This window comes from Puma concolor, chromosome D2 (genome assembly GCF_028749965.1).
Source record: "Puma concolor isolate L17-30 chromosome D2, mPumCon1.1.hap2, whole genome shotgun sequence".
In the NCBI taxonomy this organism is placed as follows: Eukaryota; Metazoa; Chordata; class Mammalia; order Carnivora; family Felidae; genus Puma; species Puma concolor.
The window spans coordinates 54,524,549-54,541,649 of NC_141677.1; the positions used below are offsets into that span (position 1 = coordinate 54,524,549).

The following is a 17,101-nucleotide window of genomic DNA, read 5'->3' on the forward strand; positions in this document are numbered from 1 at the left end:
AAAGGTAAGAGTTAGACCATCAGAGTAATGTTCTGCAATATCCAAGTGTTCAATTCTTTAATTCTGAATTAGACACAAATTTGTTTTTTAACTCACCAGTCATATATTGTTAGCTTTATTTTTTCACACATCGAAGGAAACTGTTAAGAAGAAACAGAACAAAGTAGTTGTTTCTCAACTCATTCAGTAACTATTAAAGTAAATAGTCTTATTTTTCTGCAAGAAAAAAACATCAAACCTTGATCTGAAGATTAATGACTTGGTTCCACTCAGGGTTTGCATTTTTCTCAATTATATTTGTGCAAACCTGTAAAATCATCAAAACAAAACAGTAGATATTCAAGATTCTAATTTCTGCAAGTTCACATGTATGCATACTACATTATGACTCTAGCAGTCTATTTAGCCAGTTACATACTTAGTAACCTGGTTAAAGTTTATTTCTCTTCTAACTATTAGGTAAAATATAACATGGGTTTAATATTAATCTTTGCTTCATCTATGCACTAAAAGTTACTTTTCAATCGTCAGATTTCTAACATTGGATTAGGGTCATGTTGCAAGAGTTAATGTTTATTGAGCACTTACTGCATACTATTTAGTGAGCATCTCTTCATTAACATATGTACACAGATCTTTTGATCCTGCCCACAAGCCCCTCTCCCTGCTCCCCAAACCAGCTCCTGTTAGAACCAGTCACCACATCTCTCTTCCCCGGACATGCCTCACTCCTGATACCACAGCTTTGTCCAGATGCTGATCTCCCCGGGGTGCCTGCCGTTGGCTCCTGTCTGATGCACACACCCTCTCCTGCCTCCTTACTTTCATGGCACTCCCTGTGTAGCAGTCTCAGTGAGCTCTCCAGGCATGCTTAAAGTCCAGACCCTACTCTGGCTCATAAAACCCTGCCTACCTTTCCCCACCCCAAATCTGACTTCAGCTCTTAGCTTCCCCCGGCTCACTGCACCCCAGCCACATGGGGTGTCTTTCACTGCAAATGTGTCTCCTCCTTGGGAGCCTTTACACCTGCTCTTCTCTCTTCCTGGAAGCCCCTGCCCTCCAGATCTCACATCATCCAGGCCTCTGCTCAAATGTCACCTCCTCAAAGGTGTCCCACCTGCTAACCTAGCAAAACCCACCTCCTCTCCCCAACCCCCAGCACCAATCACTCCTTGTTCTCTGCCCTCTTTTCTGCGTCGTACATGGTATTATCTGAAATGATTCAAATACTTATTTGCTTGTTTATTGCTGTTCCTTCTGCTACAAGGGAAGTTCCATGAGAGCTGAATTCTCTATCCCTAGCACACAGGACAGTTTCCATATTTAATAGGCTCACAATAATTACTTAACCTAATTAATTAACACTTTCAACAATCCTATGGGATTCTTATTATCTTGATTTATAGCTCAGGAAATTGAGACTGAGAGCTAAAGGAATTTGCCTTAATTGCCTCTGGAGTTGGCTCCAGTCTAAACCGTAAATCTTGCTCCAGAACAGAGGGCTTTTCCACCGCCTCCCTTCCACCACGCACTGCCTCTCCTAGAAAGCAACACCTGGTTGATATGCGTGTGGTTGACCAAATCTCGCTTTCATAAGCAAATGGTTCGACTGTACAGAAGACGCTAGGTCTTCATGCCTATAACTAGGCATGGTGGTCTCGGATGTGCCTATACCAAGAGTCTCCCGGCTCATCCCTGTGGGCTGGGATGGAGCTCTCCTGCCTGCTCTCCAGTTCCGGTGGCTGGCTGGGGCCTGGGAAGTGAGAAGCATGTGGGGAGCGGGCAGCTGGGCGTCGGGGGGCTATCCCTAACATTTACTGAGGATTGTTGTTGCCAGCGAGGAAGCTTGCCTTAGACAAAGACAAGGTTTGGGTCTGAGAAGTAATCCAAATAATTCAGTGATAGTTTTCACATTCTATTCTTTCGAAAGACTGAATTTTCTAATTTGAGTCCTGCAAACTTTCCACTCCAAAATAAACCTGTGGAGAAGTCTGGCATGTTCCGACTCAAATAATCTGTGTTCCTGCAGACTTCCCAGATCATCAGGAGTCAGCTACTTTCACAAAGAATAAACAGGAATTCACTCCAAGGAAAGCACAGTGGTTTAAATATTTTTTCCTAGAGGCGTCTGCATTTAGATCACATACAAACCTTTTTCCCAGCAAAGGAAACTTCTACAAAAGGATCCACTAGGTTTTTTTTATCTGCATTGCCTCCGAATATTTCCTTTACCGTCTGTGAGAAGGCATCATCCACTAGAAAGCAACATGTCGCACAGCAGAGATTAAATTTGATTTTCTTAAAGGAACAGAAATCACTCAGCAAAATTAAAAATTTTCTCCTAAACATGAAGACAAGTTGCAACAAGAATTGTTCTCAAAAGTGGCAAGCAGGAGTAGCACTGTACTACAGAAATTTTGTCTTAGCTAAGAGAAAAAAATGTGTTCTCCCCACAAAGTTTAAAAAAAAAAAAAACAAGAGCACCTTGAAAAATAAACCAATAAATTATTGTATTGAAAATCAGTCATCCATGAAGAAAAAGTAGAATAAAGACAGTCCATCCATATAAGGTCAGAGGCAGTTCAAAAACTCATCCTGGTTTCAACTTGGAAATACGTTTTAGGTCAAAATAGTGTAAGCCTAGTCGACTTTTACAGAGAAATCCAAGGAACTTTGGCATGATCACACATAACATAATCATAAATCACACATTTAAGCAACTATAAACACCATGTCTCTGTTTTAACAAACTAAGAAATGAATGGAGATCAATTAAATAGTCCGTGTAGGCAGTATAATGTGAGGTTTAATTTATTTACTTCATTTAAGATATCTCTGAGCAGAGATGAGCATTATAGGATGTTAAGCATTATAGGATGTTAAAAAAGAGACGGGGTAGGTTCCCAGGGAAAGTAGCAAATCCTGAAGAGATCCATGGCTTGTACACAGAGTGCTATCTCCTGGGGACTTGGGAAGGGTTCCCATGTCCCAGGGCCCAGCGGGAAGCAGATAGGCTGGACAAGGCAGAAGGTTGCTGGGTCCTTGGCAATGACAAAGGAGTGGCTGGGCCAGTGTCTATGAGTAAAATCACCATAAGTGATTCTCTTAAATGCATCCAATCTCTTGTTACACGTACCTCGCCACGCAATATTGCCAGATTTCTAGTTACTGGCACTTAACCATGTTTTGCTCAGCTATTTTTTTTTTAACGTTTATTTATTTTTGAGACAGAGAGAGACAGAGCATGAACGGGGGAGGGTCAGAGAGAGGGAGACACAGAATCCGAAGCAGGCTCCAGGCTCTGAGCTGTCAGCACAGAGCCCGACGCGGGGCTCGAACTCACGGACTGTGAGATCATGACCTGAGCTGAAGTCGGCTGCTCAACCGACTGAGCCACCCAGGCGCCCCATTGCTCAGCTATTTTTAATAATCCAATAACAAATACATTATTTGTTTCAAAAATGTCATATTTTCCCCTGTGATGAAAGGAGTCAGAAGTGCTGACTGCTGGCCACTCTTTTGTATCCTCTAGAATAAGGAGAAGATGGAGAACACAGATGGAACAGAATGGGCCAAATGCTCAGTTAGGAGCAAGGGCCAATGACCAACTGGCTTCCCCATCAGCCTGCTCAGGAAGCTTTCAGTGGGGCCAGAATGAATGGAAAGAAGTCCACGAAGACCTTCGCAAAGAAAAAACAAGGATAGATAGCAACCAATCACTATTCAGAGCATGATGTTAGCACATGTGATCGTGCAGATAACTGGTCGTCCTGGGGAAGGACTGAATCCATACGTACTCTGGGGGATGTCCTCTGCTCGGTAGATTTTCAGCAAGAAGGTCACCCACCGGAGGGCGATGCCAGCAGGGAGTAGCAAATTACTCTCCACGTCATCACTGTCATTATCACGATCTCGTTTCTCAGCCTATTGGGGAAACATGATTATAAATGATACCCATAGAAAAGCAGCACTTGGAAGGAGCCAAACTGATGCTTGTAAAATGAAACCAATTGGAACTGTTTCCATTAGGATTTCCTGTGCTTCAGGCTTAAGAGTTCAGCCACCAATTCCATGTCAAAATTAGTCTGCATAATCAAAGCTCGTATGTCTCTTCCACAAGAAAATAACGTGACCTTTTGTAATTTTATGAGCACTAAATAGGAGAAAAAAAGAGAGACCGTTCCTGAAGTTTTGTCAATTTCTCTTGGGTACTACCTGTCTCCCAGTTTGCTGTCTAGTTTCCTAGAATGACAACTGTCCCTTTAGGTAGCAATGCCTGGTTTTGCAAGTGAGCCATACTTTATAGGTCAAATGATGCAAGGGACTCTTGAAAATACACATATCTTTACTAAATGAAAAATCCACTCCTGGACACCAGGAAGGAGTCCAAGTGAGCTGGAATAATAGTTCTACCATGGAGAAAAGAACAACTTCCAAAAAATAGGAGGAACTGGAAGGTTGGGGTTATTGATTGGAAGTTGTGTTGCATTTCACAACTACTGACTCCCACTTGCTTAGCTCTTGGCCCTCCCTTTTTAGTGAAAACATGTAAAAGGTATAGAATGTAAGGGCTCACAGGAGGCTCATCTCCGGTTCCCAGGATGAACATGCTGACTTTCATGTAACCTTTAGCTCCTGAGCTGGCATCTTCGGGGTCATTGAGAAGAAGCCATTTTCTCATGATAGCATGACCTAAAATAAAGAAGGATTAAAAGGACAGGGACCCACTACAGATAAGTTGACAGGTTTGTGATTTCATCTGCTATAAGACAAACAATAATTTTCTCTGAAATATCATAATGACACCAAATTTGCCAGATGAGTCTCTATATTGATGTCCTCTGCTTTGCACTGACTAGCCCCCAACCCCAATCCTGCCCTGGTGTGACTCAAGACTCTCTCTAAGCTCTATTAACTGTTTTTATAATTTGATTTTGATAAGATCAAAATACTGTCACAAAACAGAGAAATTACGTACTTGTGAATGTTAGGATAATTACTATCAGATTAAAAAAGATGTCCATATTAAGCTATTACTCATTCCTAAGTATACTTCCCCCTCCTCAGTCAAGAAAACATTTTTATTATTCCCTTTTTGATCCCTCAGATTTTCTTGATTCCCAGAATGTTCAAGTTCATGGGGAGAAAAAATATTACTTACCAGGTTCATCATAAATGAATCCAACATCAATCTGGGAAAAAATAATTTAAAATAGTTCAAATAGATTTTAAAATCAGTTTAGTCATTTCAAAGAAACCATAATTGTTATATTAAAAATGTTTTTAATGTTTTTTTTTTTTTTATTTTTGAGAGAGAGACAGAGTGCGAGCAGGGGAGGGGCAGAGAAAGAGGGAGACACAGGATCTGAAGCAGGCTCCAGGCTCTGAGCTGTCAGCACAGAGCCCAATGCAGGGCTCGAACTCACGAACCATGAGATCATGACCTGAGCCAAAGTCCCACACTTAACCGACTGAGCCACCCAGGTGCCCCATTATTATATATTAAATATAAGACTCTTGCCAAGACTTCAGTTTCTTTGAGAACATTTCCTTCTTACCCTCTCCATACCTCCAGTGCCTTGCCTGACCCTCAATCAATCATTCCGAATGAATGAACTAACTAGTCTTAGAACTGGAAGGGACCACGGAAGTAGGATAACCAGTATGTCCTGGTTTGCTTGGGACTTTTCCCCAAGCACAGAAAGTCTCACATTCTGTGAAATCCCTCAGTCCTGGGCAAACCTGGACTTTGGTTACCCTATGAGAAGTCACCTGGCCCAATTTCCTATCCAATATTCCTCTTCCTCTCCTCTGGCTAATGCTAATGCTAATGCTAATGCTAATGCTAATGCTAATGCTAATGCTAATATTAATACAACCATCAGTTGGGCACTTCAATGTGCCAAACAGTGTACTAGTCTTCACATTGACTCCTTTTTACAGAGGAAACTAAGGATCAGTTGGCATGTGGCTAGTTGGTGGCAGACAGGTATGAACACATTCAGGCCTGATCCAAATCATTCTCTAGGACTTCTAATGACTGGGAGCCCTGAGAGGCTTTGAGAGGTAGTCCATTCCACGCAGAATTGCTGAGAAGCACCCACCAAGTATTTATCTTTAATTCCAAGATGGGTTACTTGGAAAAGCACCCCGATTCTCTTTCCTGGTTTGCTTGCCTTTCATATTCAAGGTTTACAATAATTGGCTTTGTAGATGGAGCTCTGGGGCTGCCGGTAAGTGGAGCTGGGTGATGGGCTTCTTGCCATCAACAAGCACCCTTTCCCTCTGCAGCACTGCACTGGCTTCCATCCGCAGCTGGAGTGCTGGCAAGGGCCCTGATGTGGCAGCTTTCAGGTATTTGCTTTAAGGTATCACAAGTGTTGTACTTGGAAGTTGACTAGACCCAGGCCAGAGGACACTCAGCTGGTTTCTGGCCCCTGGGGCATTTGTGTCCTGCTGGCATACCAGCCCTCAGCAAAGACCGTGACATGAATCCCTCACACGTAACTTTTAAGATCACCCAGGTGGACAGCCGGATATGTGGCCAGGAACCTGATGCCTCATTACGACAGTGCCCATCTAAGTTGAATGAAACAGACTGTTGGCACTCACCTTAAATTCCCCCATCAGACAGTCTGCCCGCAAAGAATGGGAATTATAAACCTGAAAGAAAGAAGAGCCATGAGAAGCTTATCGGCTTTATCCGGCAGTTAGAGAGCACCACCTTCCTACTCCGGAGCCCCCTTACCCGAATGCTGATGATCTCATCCATCAGTTCAGAAGGAGTTATGTGGACATTGTAGAAAAATAACTGTCAAAACAAAAGAGAAAAATGTTTGAACGTTTACAGGGGTGGACTCAGGTTTAGTGTGATCTAATGCTATAATTTGAGGGCCCTCCTAAGAAATTATAAAAACATAACCCCCAAATAGGTGTGACCATGAGAACACATCGCAGGGCCTTCAGAAAGACCCATAAGCTTAAACTTATTGAGCTTCATGGCAAACTCACCTTTGCATGTCAGAAAAAGGAAAAAGGGTTAAGTAACAACGGTAGTGTTTATGTAATGAAACAGAATTGTTCCTTTGGGGCCAGAAACATACTAGCTCACATAAAGATCTAAGGTTATTGCATGCTGCAATCCCACTAAAATGGGTGCTTAGGGCTTGCATGACCTGGAAAGTTGAGTTGAATTCCCTACAATTGTCCTGAATTTCTACAATGTCTACAATTGTCCTGAAAAAAGTTCTTTTTTAGCTTTTTTAAAAGACATCTAGGATCCACTCAAGGATTATACATACAGGTTGTTGTGTCTTTTTAGTTTCCTTTTATGTAGAACTGTACTCCTGCCTATTTTTGTGGTTTATTTTTTCTATCAAGATCAGTTGTCTTATAAAATATCCCACACTCTGGATTTGCATGAATATTTCCTCACTGTTAGATTCAAATTGGTCATTTGACAAGAAACAACACAGGTGATGTTAATACTTCCATTATATCACATCAGGACACACACTTCAGTTCGTCCCATTATCAGTGATACCAAGTTTAATCACTTGGTTAAGAAGATGTAGGTAAACTAGGGATTTTTTTTAGTAAAATTCTTTTATTGATTCCTGAATTGGTCTGCTTGGAGCCTCAGGTATTTGATCTTTTCCCTTTTGCCCAGAGTTCTCATCTCAAAAAAATTCATTATAATGGGAAATTCTAAGGTGGAGATTCTTGCTAGGCTCCTGAGAATGTGGCTGAGTAAATATTTATCCTGCCTATGAATGCATTACACCTTAGGTGTCCAGTCACCCGCGGCCTGCCCTCCCTGCAGTCTGGTCTTCTTCACAGTGAACCTCTTTCCCAAAGTCCACTTTCCGGAAGTGCTCAATGTACACCCATGTCTCATGTCTGCTTTGACACTACTCAGCTGCGTGCTGGTGTCTACAGTTCATCCAAGGAAGAGAAGTGACAAGCAAGAAGATAGGTCTTCTGTGAATGAAGGTAGGGCCAGCTTGAACATAGGGGAAGAAACTAGAACACAAGGCAGAAGCAACTGGTTCCTTTTACACATAGGGGTATGGAAAAGAACAAAAGTGGAGCTGAGGCTAGGTCTGGAAGCTGTAGGGAGGGATCTCAGGGGAACGGGGATAGGAAACCCTGGAAAGAAGGCCTGGGCTCACAGAACGGGCAATGGGACGCACGCCTGAGGAATCTCAGAAATGAATCTCCTCAGAGCAAGGCTGGGCTTGGAAAAGTCCCCAAGCTTATCATTTCTCTTCACAGCCCTGATCGTGGGGTTTGTGCTACCTGAGATGACTATCAAGGTATTCAGTGTTTTTGAGGAGTGTTCCAGAAGGGGTCAACAGAAGGACTATGTTCTCGATATTCAGGGACAAGAAAAACCTTTTGGCTCCTAACTGCTTTCCTTTAACATGTATTATTTTTCTAGCCATGTAGGTTTTGACATCTTTAAAAAGCCAGCCATTGTTGTCCCTGTGAAAACTGTAACATCTGCCTTAGAGCTGGGACTGAAACTCGGTATTTTTTTCTTTCATGGGCGTCCAGCATCAACTGGTCTTAATTGTGAAAATGTGCTGGGCATGCTGTTTTAAAAGTAACAAAGCAATCACAGAAACGACTCAGTCACATGGACTCATCCCTCAGACACACCCTGCTGATTAGAAAGAGCAAAGGCAGATGTAGGTGACTTCACGGGCTCCATCCTAAGGGGTACAAGGATCCGTCAGGAGAGGCGCCATGGGGAAGTGGTCTAAAAACGCCAGCAAGACCCCGGCAGCTCTGAGAACCAATGATGAAGCAGGACACGTGGTTTCAAGACCCAGTGGTCCTTAGAATGTTTAACGCGGGAACTTTTCGTTGTCTTTACCAGATCTTTGTCCACGAGTTCCCCTCCCATACGGAACAGGAGAGAGAACGCTGGGAGGTGCATATAAGTAGAACAGACGCATTGAGCAGAAACATGCATTATGCCCATTTACCTCATCAAAAAATGGGTTGTTCCCTCTCTTGATTCTCGTTCGGTGTGTCTGACCACAGACGTGGACCTTGACCACGGGCCTTATATTGTTGCCACTTAACTGCCGGCCCTCAATCACCCGGACACGGATCTGGAAGCACAGAAGGGGTGTTGTTACTGATCCTTCCCCAGTAAGGAGTCCTCGGATCCCCGTCAGCTCGCCTGCCTGTAAGGACCGCTGAAAGCAGGCCAGGGCAGCTTTGCCACACAGCGGCGTGCATGGACTGGGGTGGCCCCCATGCTCATTCCCAAGGTGGAACTGGGTTCCAGAAACTGAGAGCAGTAGTGGGACTGGAATAGTCCAGAGCTGGCCCTGGGAAAGGGCGGGACAGGGCAGAGGCCGCTGCTCCAACCCCAGCCTCCTCCCCGGTCTGCCTGAGCCTGGGATGCATTAACTCACTCCACGGCTGACCACCAATGAGGTGCCTAGAGCTATGAAAATGCAATACTGTGATTCTCGTCTCTCCTACCACCAAAGGGAAGGAGCGGTATAGTTTTATTTCTCTGACGAGCCTCATCTGGCTTGACTACGTCTACTTCTGCATGCAGAACAGAGACGGACAGCTCTTCTTTTCGGGTTTATGCCCTGATGTCCCCTTTTGCTAGCTGAGCTGCTGCCCATAGCAATGGGTCTCTCCCGGAACACCGCGACTAACAGAAGCTGGACAATACGGCAGTAAAACAAACGTGGGGTGTGCTGGCTGTTCCTACCTGGAAGTCCTGGGGCTTGTTGGACAGCATCCGCCGGCTCTTCTTTCCTTTCGTGAGCCTCCGGGCAAGCTGAGCCTCCGACTCCAGCCCACCTGCCCCCTTGGGCCCAGGGGTCCTGACTGTATTGTCCAATCTGTCTTCATCACCTCCATCTTCCTCCTCTTCTCCTAAAACACCAAAAAGGAATGCCGTCAGAGATGGCCCTCACACTGTAAATGTCTGAACTCGGGTTTCCTGGACTCCAAGAGTTTTCAGTGTTCCTGAGGCAGGTGGTGAAGGAGTCGCTCCTCTGGTGACACTTATTTGGGATGTGCTGACTCGGATACAGTTTCTTAGGAAAATGTGTTCGTGGTGCATCAGGGCGCTCATTCGGGCTGTATTCAGAGTGGCCAAGAGAACACCAGAGACCAAGGGGAGAGTGATAGAAGTCTCAGTCAGACCTAGCCAGAAATCACCTGGTTCTGATCTGGGAACCCCCCCTGATGTCAAGGGACCTTTCTGCAGTTAGGACACAGAGGTGAGAAAATGCCGGCGGAAACTGGAACTTTGCACAGGAGACTTCAACTCCCGCTTTCTTGCCAAGCAGACCAAGGTGGTCTCATGCCCTCCCTTTGCCCACCTAGTCTTTCACTTCCACACACATCTGTCTCCTCGTTATCCCCCTAGCTTCCCTTCATACTCGGGGCAGGGCAGGGGAGGTGCTTCCTGATTGACATAGTGAGAGCCTACTTCCTTCTGATTCTTTGGAAAACACCCCAAGTGTCCCTCACTCTCTTGAGTACGTCCAGAGGATCCTTCCCAACGGGGCCTCCCCTCTGCCTTCACACAGGCACAGATCTTTCTCTCCTTAAAAACAAAAAAACAAAAACAAAAACAAAAAACTAATTTCTGCCTACTATGTCTCCCCTTTCTTCTAGTCACAGACTCTTTTAGACTCGTTGACAAATTTCAGTTTTTCTTATCTTAACAGACAAAAAGTGTGAACTCCTGCTAACCTGTGCAGTATAATTTAAGAGATCCTAGAAGACTAACTTGTCCAAAAAGTACCAGCATTTGCACTCCCTACCTTTGGATTCTGAAACTCCTCCTTTACAATGCGAAATCATGCAAGAGACTGAATTTCCATGCTAACATGTCTGTCAGTCACTCACATGATAGTATGAATTAGTTCAATCAAACTGCCGTGTAGCACAGCTCTTAAAACTTGGGCTCTGGAGTCATATGGCTTAAATTCAAATCCCAATTTTCAGCTATGTGAGTCTGAGTAAGTTTTATAATTTCTGTTTTAGTTTTCTCATTTGTAAGAAGGGAGAAATAATAGTATTTACCACAGGGTTATTGTAAAGAAAATTAATGTATATGCAAACCTTCAACATGGTGTCTGGCAAAAAGCCAGCCTATAAATTCATCTTTTTTTTTTTTTTTTAACTTTTGTTGATGAATCAGTTTTTGCAGGAGCGCAAGATTCTAGGACACTTCCTGGAGAGCAGTCATGAGGTGGGGTGAGGGCTGGAACAGTCAGTAGGCAGCATGGGGGAGGGGGGCTCAGTGTGAGGAAGGGGCAGTTACAAGGAAGTAAAAGCCGCCCACCCACACCACATACTGCTTCAGAGCTCAGCCCAGAATGAACCCTCCTCCTCACCACCCCTCATTCACGCTTCGCCTATCCACCCACTTCTGTCTATGAATGTCAACCATGACCTCTTCTCACTAAGCTCAGGACCCTTTTCTGAGTCCTCACATTCCACTTAACATGGCCTTGGGCACTGGGACCCACACACACTTCCTTACATCATGCCACTCTCTTCCTGGCACTCTGACTGAACCTTCTCAGGTTCTGCATGGTCCCCTTTTCATGTCCTACTCCCCAAGTGTGACTTCCCCCTCTGTTCCTCAGCCCTCTGAGGTCTGCCCTGACACCCTTTGGATCTACGCTTTGGAGTCACAGCCCCTCAGAGCGTTAGGCTAGAGGGGCCTCAGAGGTCCCGGGTTGGATGTGCCCCTCCCCACGGTGTGCAGACGAGACAACTAAAGTCTGGAAAGCTGAACGAGCTGTGAGGTCATTGGGAGCTGAGCTGAAATGAGCACCCGGGTGTTCACCCTACCTCAATGGCTTAAGACTGGGTCTAAAACCAGGCTGTGGGTGAAGGAGCTGTGGTCCGTCTGGTTCCTCAGCACCTCTGTCAGGACACCAGGATACCCCAGAGAGGCTGAAGGCAGGGAAGGGCTACCTTTGCCCTCTGCAAGGTAACCTGGGTCTCATTTTCCCCATCCCTGAATAGGCTTCAGAAGCAAGGCTTGCCTGCCCCCCATCTCTGGGAGCCCAGGTCTCAAAATGTCCCTCCCATTCTTCACCAAGTGAGCTCCTCAACTCCCTCAAGCCCCAGGTGAATACCCTGTCTCTGGACAGCACCACACATCGTCCTAGCCGGGGGCTTGGTGAATGCAGAATGAATGAGGGGACATGGGCCCCTGCCTTCCCGAGTTCCTGAGCAATTTGTACAAGTGGCAGCACAGCTCTCAGGGAAGAGCGCCCGGACACTAGAAGGTGCTCCTCCGACCTTTGCTCCATTCTCAGGAGAACCCAGAAGGCCAGGCCCCCCCTGCTGCAAACCTGTTCTGGACTGGGCAGTGGCTGGGCTGGATGCTCTGACAACTAAGACAAACTCCCTTCCATCGTCCTGGGCCTAAGCAAAGCTTCCTCCCTGCTGCGGACTGTTCCATTCGGGGTTGGTGGTTATGTATGGTGGCAAGCAGGAGAAGGAGGGGTAAGTTGTACCCCTTCGCGGTGCTGGACTCTGTACAAGTCCTCATTAAACTCTTGATGGATACTTTAGAAAGACAGCAGGCAATGAAGAGCCAGTTTCTTCTAGGAAATACCTTCTGCCATTCAGACTTTAGGCTCAGCGATGCGTCAGAGGAAACCAGCCAAAGTCATGGCTACAGCCAGCATCTCTGTGTAGAACAGAAGGATACTGGAGCAGGAAATCGCCCCATTAGGTGGCAGGAAGTTGCACGGGGTTAAACAATACCACCCTAAGTGTTCCACAAACAGTGAGGGGGGGCCCTTTAGGCCCTGCCAGGCACACCCTTCTGTGCAAGCTGTTTTGTTACCAAATGTGAGTGGTTGTGTGGGCATGCGCCATCACTGAGACCCAGGCATGTATCCGATGCACAGCCAAGTGGACCTACAAAGGATGACCCTTCATGACCACAGAGGGCAACACTGAGTTGGGAACTGATGATCAAACAGAAAGCTGCTGCTTGTATTTATTTGCTTGTTTTTGCTGGTTAGCACGAAGAACCACAAACTGGGTGGCTGAAAACAAGAGAAATATATTCTCTCACAGTTCCAAACTCTAGAAGGAGGGTGTTGGCAGGACCATGGTCCCTCAGAGCCACCACCCCATCTAATCCTCTTCCATTCCTTGATGAAGAGTCCTTTCCGGAATAGTTTATGTTTCTTTGGGTGGGGGGGGGAGGAGGTGTCACAGTGACCCAGTTTTTCCAGAATTTTGTAATATTCTGTAATGTTAATTTTGTAAATATTAATTTTATAATTAATTTTGTAATTTTAATTTTGTAATTTTGTGAAATTTTGTAATTATTAATTTCAGACAAAAGTCCTTCCTTGCCTCTTAGTTGGTGGCCCGTGGCAATCCTCGGCATTCCTTGGCTTGTGGCTGCATCCTTCCAACCTCTGCGTGTGTCATCACATGGCCTTCTCCCCTGTGTGTCCATGTATCTTCTCTTTTTGTAAGGGTACCCATCACTGGATTTAGGGCCCACCCCACCCCAGCACGACTTCATCTTAGCTAATTACACCTGCGAAGATCCCATTTCCAAATAAGGTCACCTTCTCAGGGTCCGTGTAGGAACTGGGCAGTGGGGACACTATTCAACTCATTCCAGAGGCCATTTTTTGTATCTTTCCAGTGCGTTCCATCTATTGCTCCAGTCCACAGTCTGCAGCCACATGGGCAGCCCCAATCTATGGACATCACCCCCTCCCATCCTCCTTCACTGCGTTCACACCCTTTTCTCCTAATCTGAGCTGGAGTCTGTGATCTAACACTGCCATCTCTCTTCTCTCTGCTCCTCAACCCTTCCCTTCTCTCACTTATTGTGCTCATCTGGTTCATTCAACCTCCCCTTGCTCCATGCCTTCACCCAGGGAGCTGCATATGGCTGAACACTCACCTTCCTGACTATTCCCACTTAAATGTCATGATCACACCCCCAAAGTGGACTCGCAGGACTCCCTGGCCATCTATCATACTTCCAAGGCATCTATTCACAGTTTTCCTGGACCCTGGTCTGAGAAGGCCACTAATTAGCCAACAAGGTCAAATCACTTTACCTTTCTGAACTCCCACCTTTTTTGCACCTTGAAAGCTTCTAACACCCTCTCGTATCCTTCTCACTGCCAGCTCATGACCTTGCTTATTTCATGGACAAAACAGGCAATCAGAAGAGAATATCCTCATCGTCCCATGCCAAGGCAACCTTCCTACCCGCACCTGCTGTCTGCCTCCTCTCTTGCTATAATCATTGAACTGTCTGTGCTCCCAACCTGAGGTCAATCTTTCCACATGTGCACACATCTCCTCTCCTCCACCTACCCATGGATTTTGCTTCTGCAATTTCTGCCTCTGTATGTACTCCTCAGTCTTCTCCCTCTCAGTTGCATCATTCCCATCAAGATATAAATGTGCTGAAATACTGCCCACAATAAAAACAAACCAAAATCTGTCCTTGATTCCATAGCGCCCTCTATAGTTACTATTTTTCTGCTCTCTTTATCTGTCACTTTGACAGTGAAAACCTCTGCACAATTTCTTTATATGAACACCATCCTGCCTCTCCAACAATTACCATGCCACTCAGTCATATCCTGCCAAGCTTTTGAGTGCAGCCAACACTGGCCTGTCTCCTTTCTGAATGTCAGTAACCCTCTATGTGACTCACCCTTGGTTATAAGTGAGCTTCAATGAACACTTAGGAATGGCTCTCCATTGCAACTCCAGCAGCTCAACAAAACACGTCTTCATAATTCCTGAGATGTAATATTGGCCTCTCTCCAGAAGCTCAGTTGCAATATTCCTGCCAGCTGCCCCTGTGTGTCATCACTTGTGATAGTGACACTTCCCTGGAGGGCATCTGTTTGTGCACCCAGTGCTGAAGAGTTGGCAGCCCCTAGGGGACCTTAGGATACAGTCAAGTTTGCCTCCGGCATGCCCAACTGTGCCCTTCCCTAGCAGAGATCAGCTTCTCTCACTCCACCAAGCTCTCATGCTATCCTACTCTAGCACTTACCCTTTCTGAGCGTAAGAGAATGAGCTATCAGTCACTCAGATGGCACCAGATATGCAAGCCAGCCTTTCCCTGCCATCGCTCTCATCCTGTTAGAGCTTCCCAATGAAGGCAATTCCTAGGAATGGCTGAAGAAGAGAGACACTTACCCAGTCGCCACTGGTTTTCTCCTGGCCTGAAATACAGACCCTGTGCCCTGGCCAGCAGGCCTCCAAACACTGTTCCACGCCCCTCATCTTTCCACCTAGGCTCTAACTGGGCCACCATTCCATCTAATCTTCTCCCATTCCTTGATGAGAGTCCTTTCTGGAATATTTTATGCCTTTTCTTTTTCTTTCTTTCCTGTTTTTTTTTTTTTTTTTTTTTTTGGTCACAGCAACTCTGTTTCTCTAGAGTCCTAGAATGCCAATCTCTGCCTGTGATATTAATTTTGCTTCTAATGACAAAATTTTGTTAAGTGATTAAGGCAGAACTTAATTACCTTGGGCCAAAGGTCACTGCTAAGTCAGCACAAAGGGCTGGTATAATACCATCAGTGTAAGTTAAAAACGTACAAAGCAGAATGGGAGAGAGGACGTCTTTAAACATGAAAACATTTTGGAGATAACGTGCTGATTTAGCTGCTATGTTGACTAGTAACTTTTCTGGGTTTCTAACCCGAGAGAAGTTATATAAATACACATCTGCACTCAACCATAAGCACTTCATTACCCTCCACCCCGATTCTTGGGTAAACAGCACTATATGTGCACCACGAATTTTCTGGAATGGTTCTAATGCGTAGCCCAGAGCACAGGTGTCACGGAAGAACCTCTAACCATACAGTAATGCAAAGAGAGGCTTGCAGGGTAATCTTGGCAGCAACTGCTTGAATTAACTGACCTGTGATCCAGTCTAGGAAACGTTGCCCAAAAAGCTCCAGCTGCATCTGGGCAAGATACTATTAACGAGGTAAAATGCTCAACTCTGGGACTTCTTACAGTGAGTTCCCAACTCTGCTCTCATCAGGATCTCCTGGAAGTTTCTACCAACTGCACAGATTGCAGGGGGTCCCCTCCAGACCAGCTAAATCACACTCTCTGGGAGTCGGTGACAGAAGTCTGCACATTTAAAGATCTCCCTTGATGATTTTCCCTGTGTCTAAAGTTTAAGAACCCCTTGTTTATTATGATCACTTTGGCTTTCTGAAATAACTTGGAAGAAAGATAGGCTTAATACAATCAGTTTGCTGGACAAAGTCAAATAGAGGCCAATCCTGGAAAGAGTGCCTCCAACAATCTTCTAGCAAACTGGTAATTTTCCAGTTCAGTTCTGACGAAGTCAGTCCCTTCTTCACCATGCTCCATGGATCCCCATGATGTGTCCCAGAACAAATGTCTCGGCTTGGCATTCCCAGCCCTTGGGAACACGCTGCCTTTTGACTACGTCTCTGAATGAATTCGTCCCTTTTGTCTATTCACTAGTATTCCCCCCCAAAATGCCTTTCTTGAAAGGAAACATTTAAACAATATCCATTGCCCATCCATCATTCACTTACTCACTCAACCAACCAAGCATTTAGTGAGCAATCATGACTTAGTGGTAGGCACTAAGAATACACAGTTGAAATCGATAGCTGAAAAAGTACTTTCTCTAAAAAAATTATGTTCCATGTAATAATTTGCTTAATCCTCTGTTGGGGAATTTATTCAGCTCTGACCTATACTTATTCATGCTGATATCTTACCTTTTTACTGAAATGCAAGCTCCTCGGTGGCAAACCATGACTTTATCATCTCTGTATGCCTCAGTTGTCAGTAAATGTTTTCTAAACTGGATTGAATTTTTTTTAATGTTTATTTGTTTATTTTTGAGAGAGAGAGTATATGTCGGGAAGGGGCAGAGAGAGACAGACACACACACAGAATGTGAAGCAGGATCCAGGCTCCGAGCTGTCAGCACAGAGCCTGACACGGGGCTTGAACACACGAACCGTGAGATCATGACCTGAGCCGAAGTCACAGCGCTCAGCTGACTGAGCCACCCAGGTGCCCCCAAAGTGGACTGAAT

General features: G+C 45.2%; 1 protein-coding gene across 5 annotated transcripts in view; it reads right to left on the reverse strand.

The window, feature by feature from the left end:
* The window catches only part of MYOF (myoferlin), a 154,034-nt gene that overhangs the window by 86,844 nt on the left and 50,089 nt on the right, over positions 1–17,101 (reverse strand). For all 5 annotated transcript variants that reach the window (XR_015241740.1, XM_086680387.1, XM_086680389.1 and 2 more), the window contains 10 exons: positions 9,740–9,906; positions 8,991–9,119; positions 6,749–6,811; positions 6,613–6,663; positions 5,162–5,192; positions 4,577–4,692; positions 3,798–3,924; positions 2,152–2,255; positions 239–307; positions 97–140 (listed from right to left, as the gene is read on the reverse strand). Coding sequence is in view for 4 of the 5 variants with exons in the window: in XM_086680387.1 (XP_086536513.1) it covers positions 97–140; positions 239–307; positions 2,152–2,255; positions 3,798–3,924; positions 4,577–4,692; positions 5,162–5,192; positions 6,613–6,663; positions 6,749–6,811; positions 8,991–9,119; positions 9,740–9,906 (901 nt within the window). In the remaining variant the exon portion in view is untranslated. The remainder of the gene's footprint in view (positions 1–96; positions 141–238; positions 308–2,151; positions 2,256–3,797; positions 3,925–4,576; positions 4,693–5,161; positions 5,193–6,612; positions 6,664–6,748; positions 6,812–8,990; positions 9,120–9,739; positions 9,907–17,101) is intronic.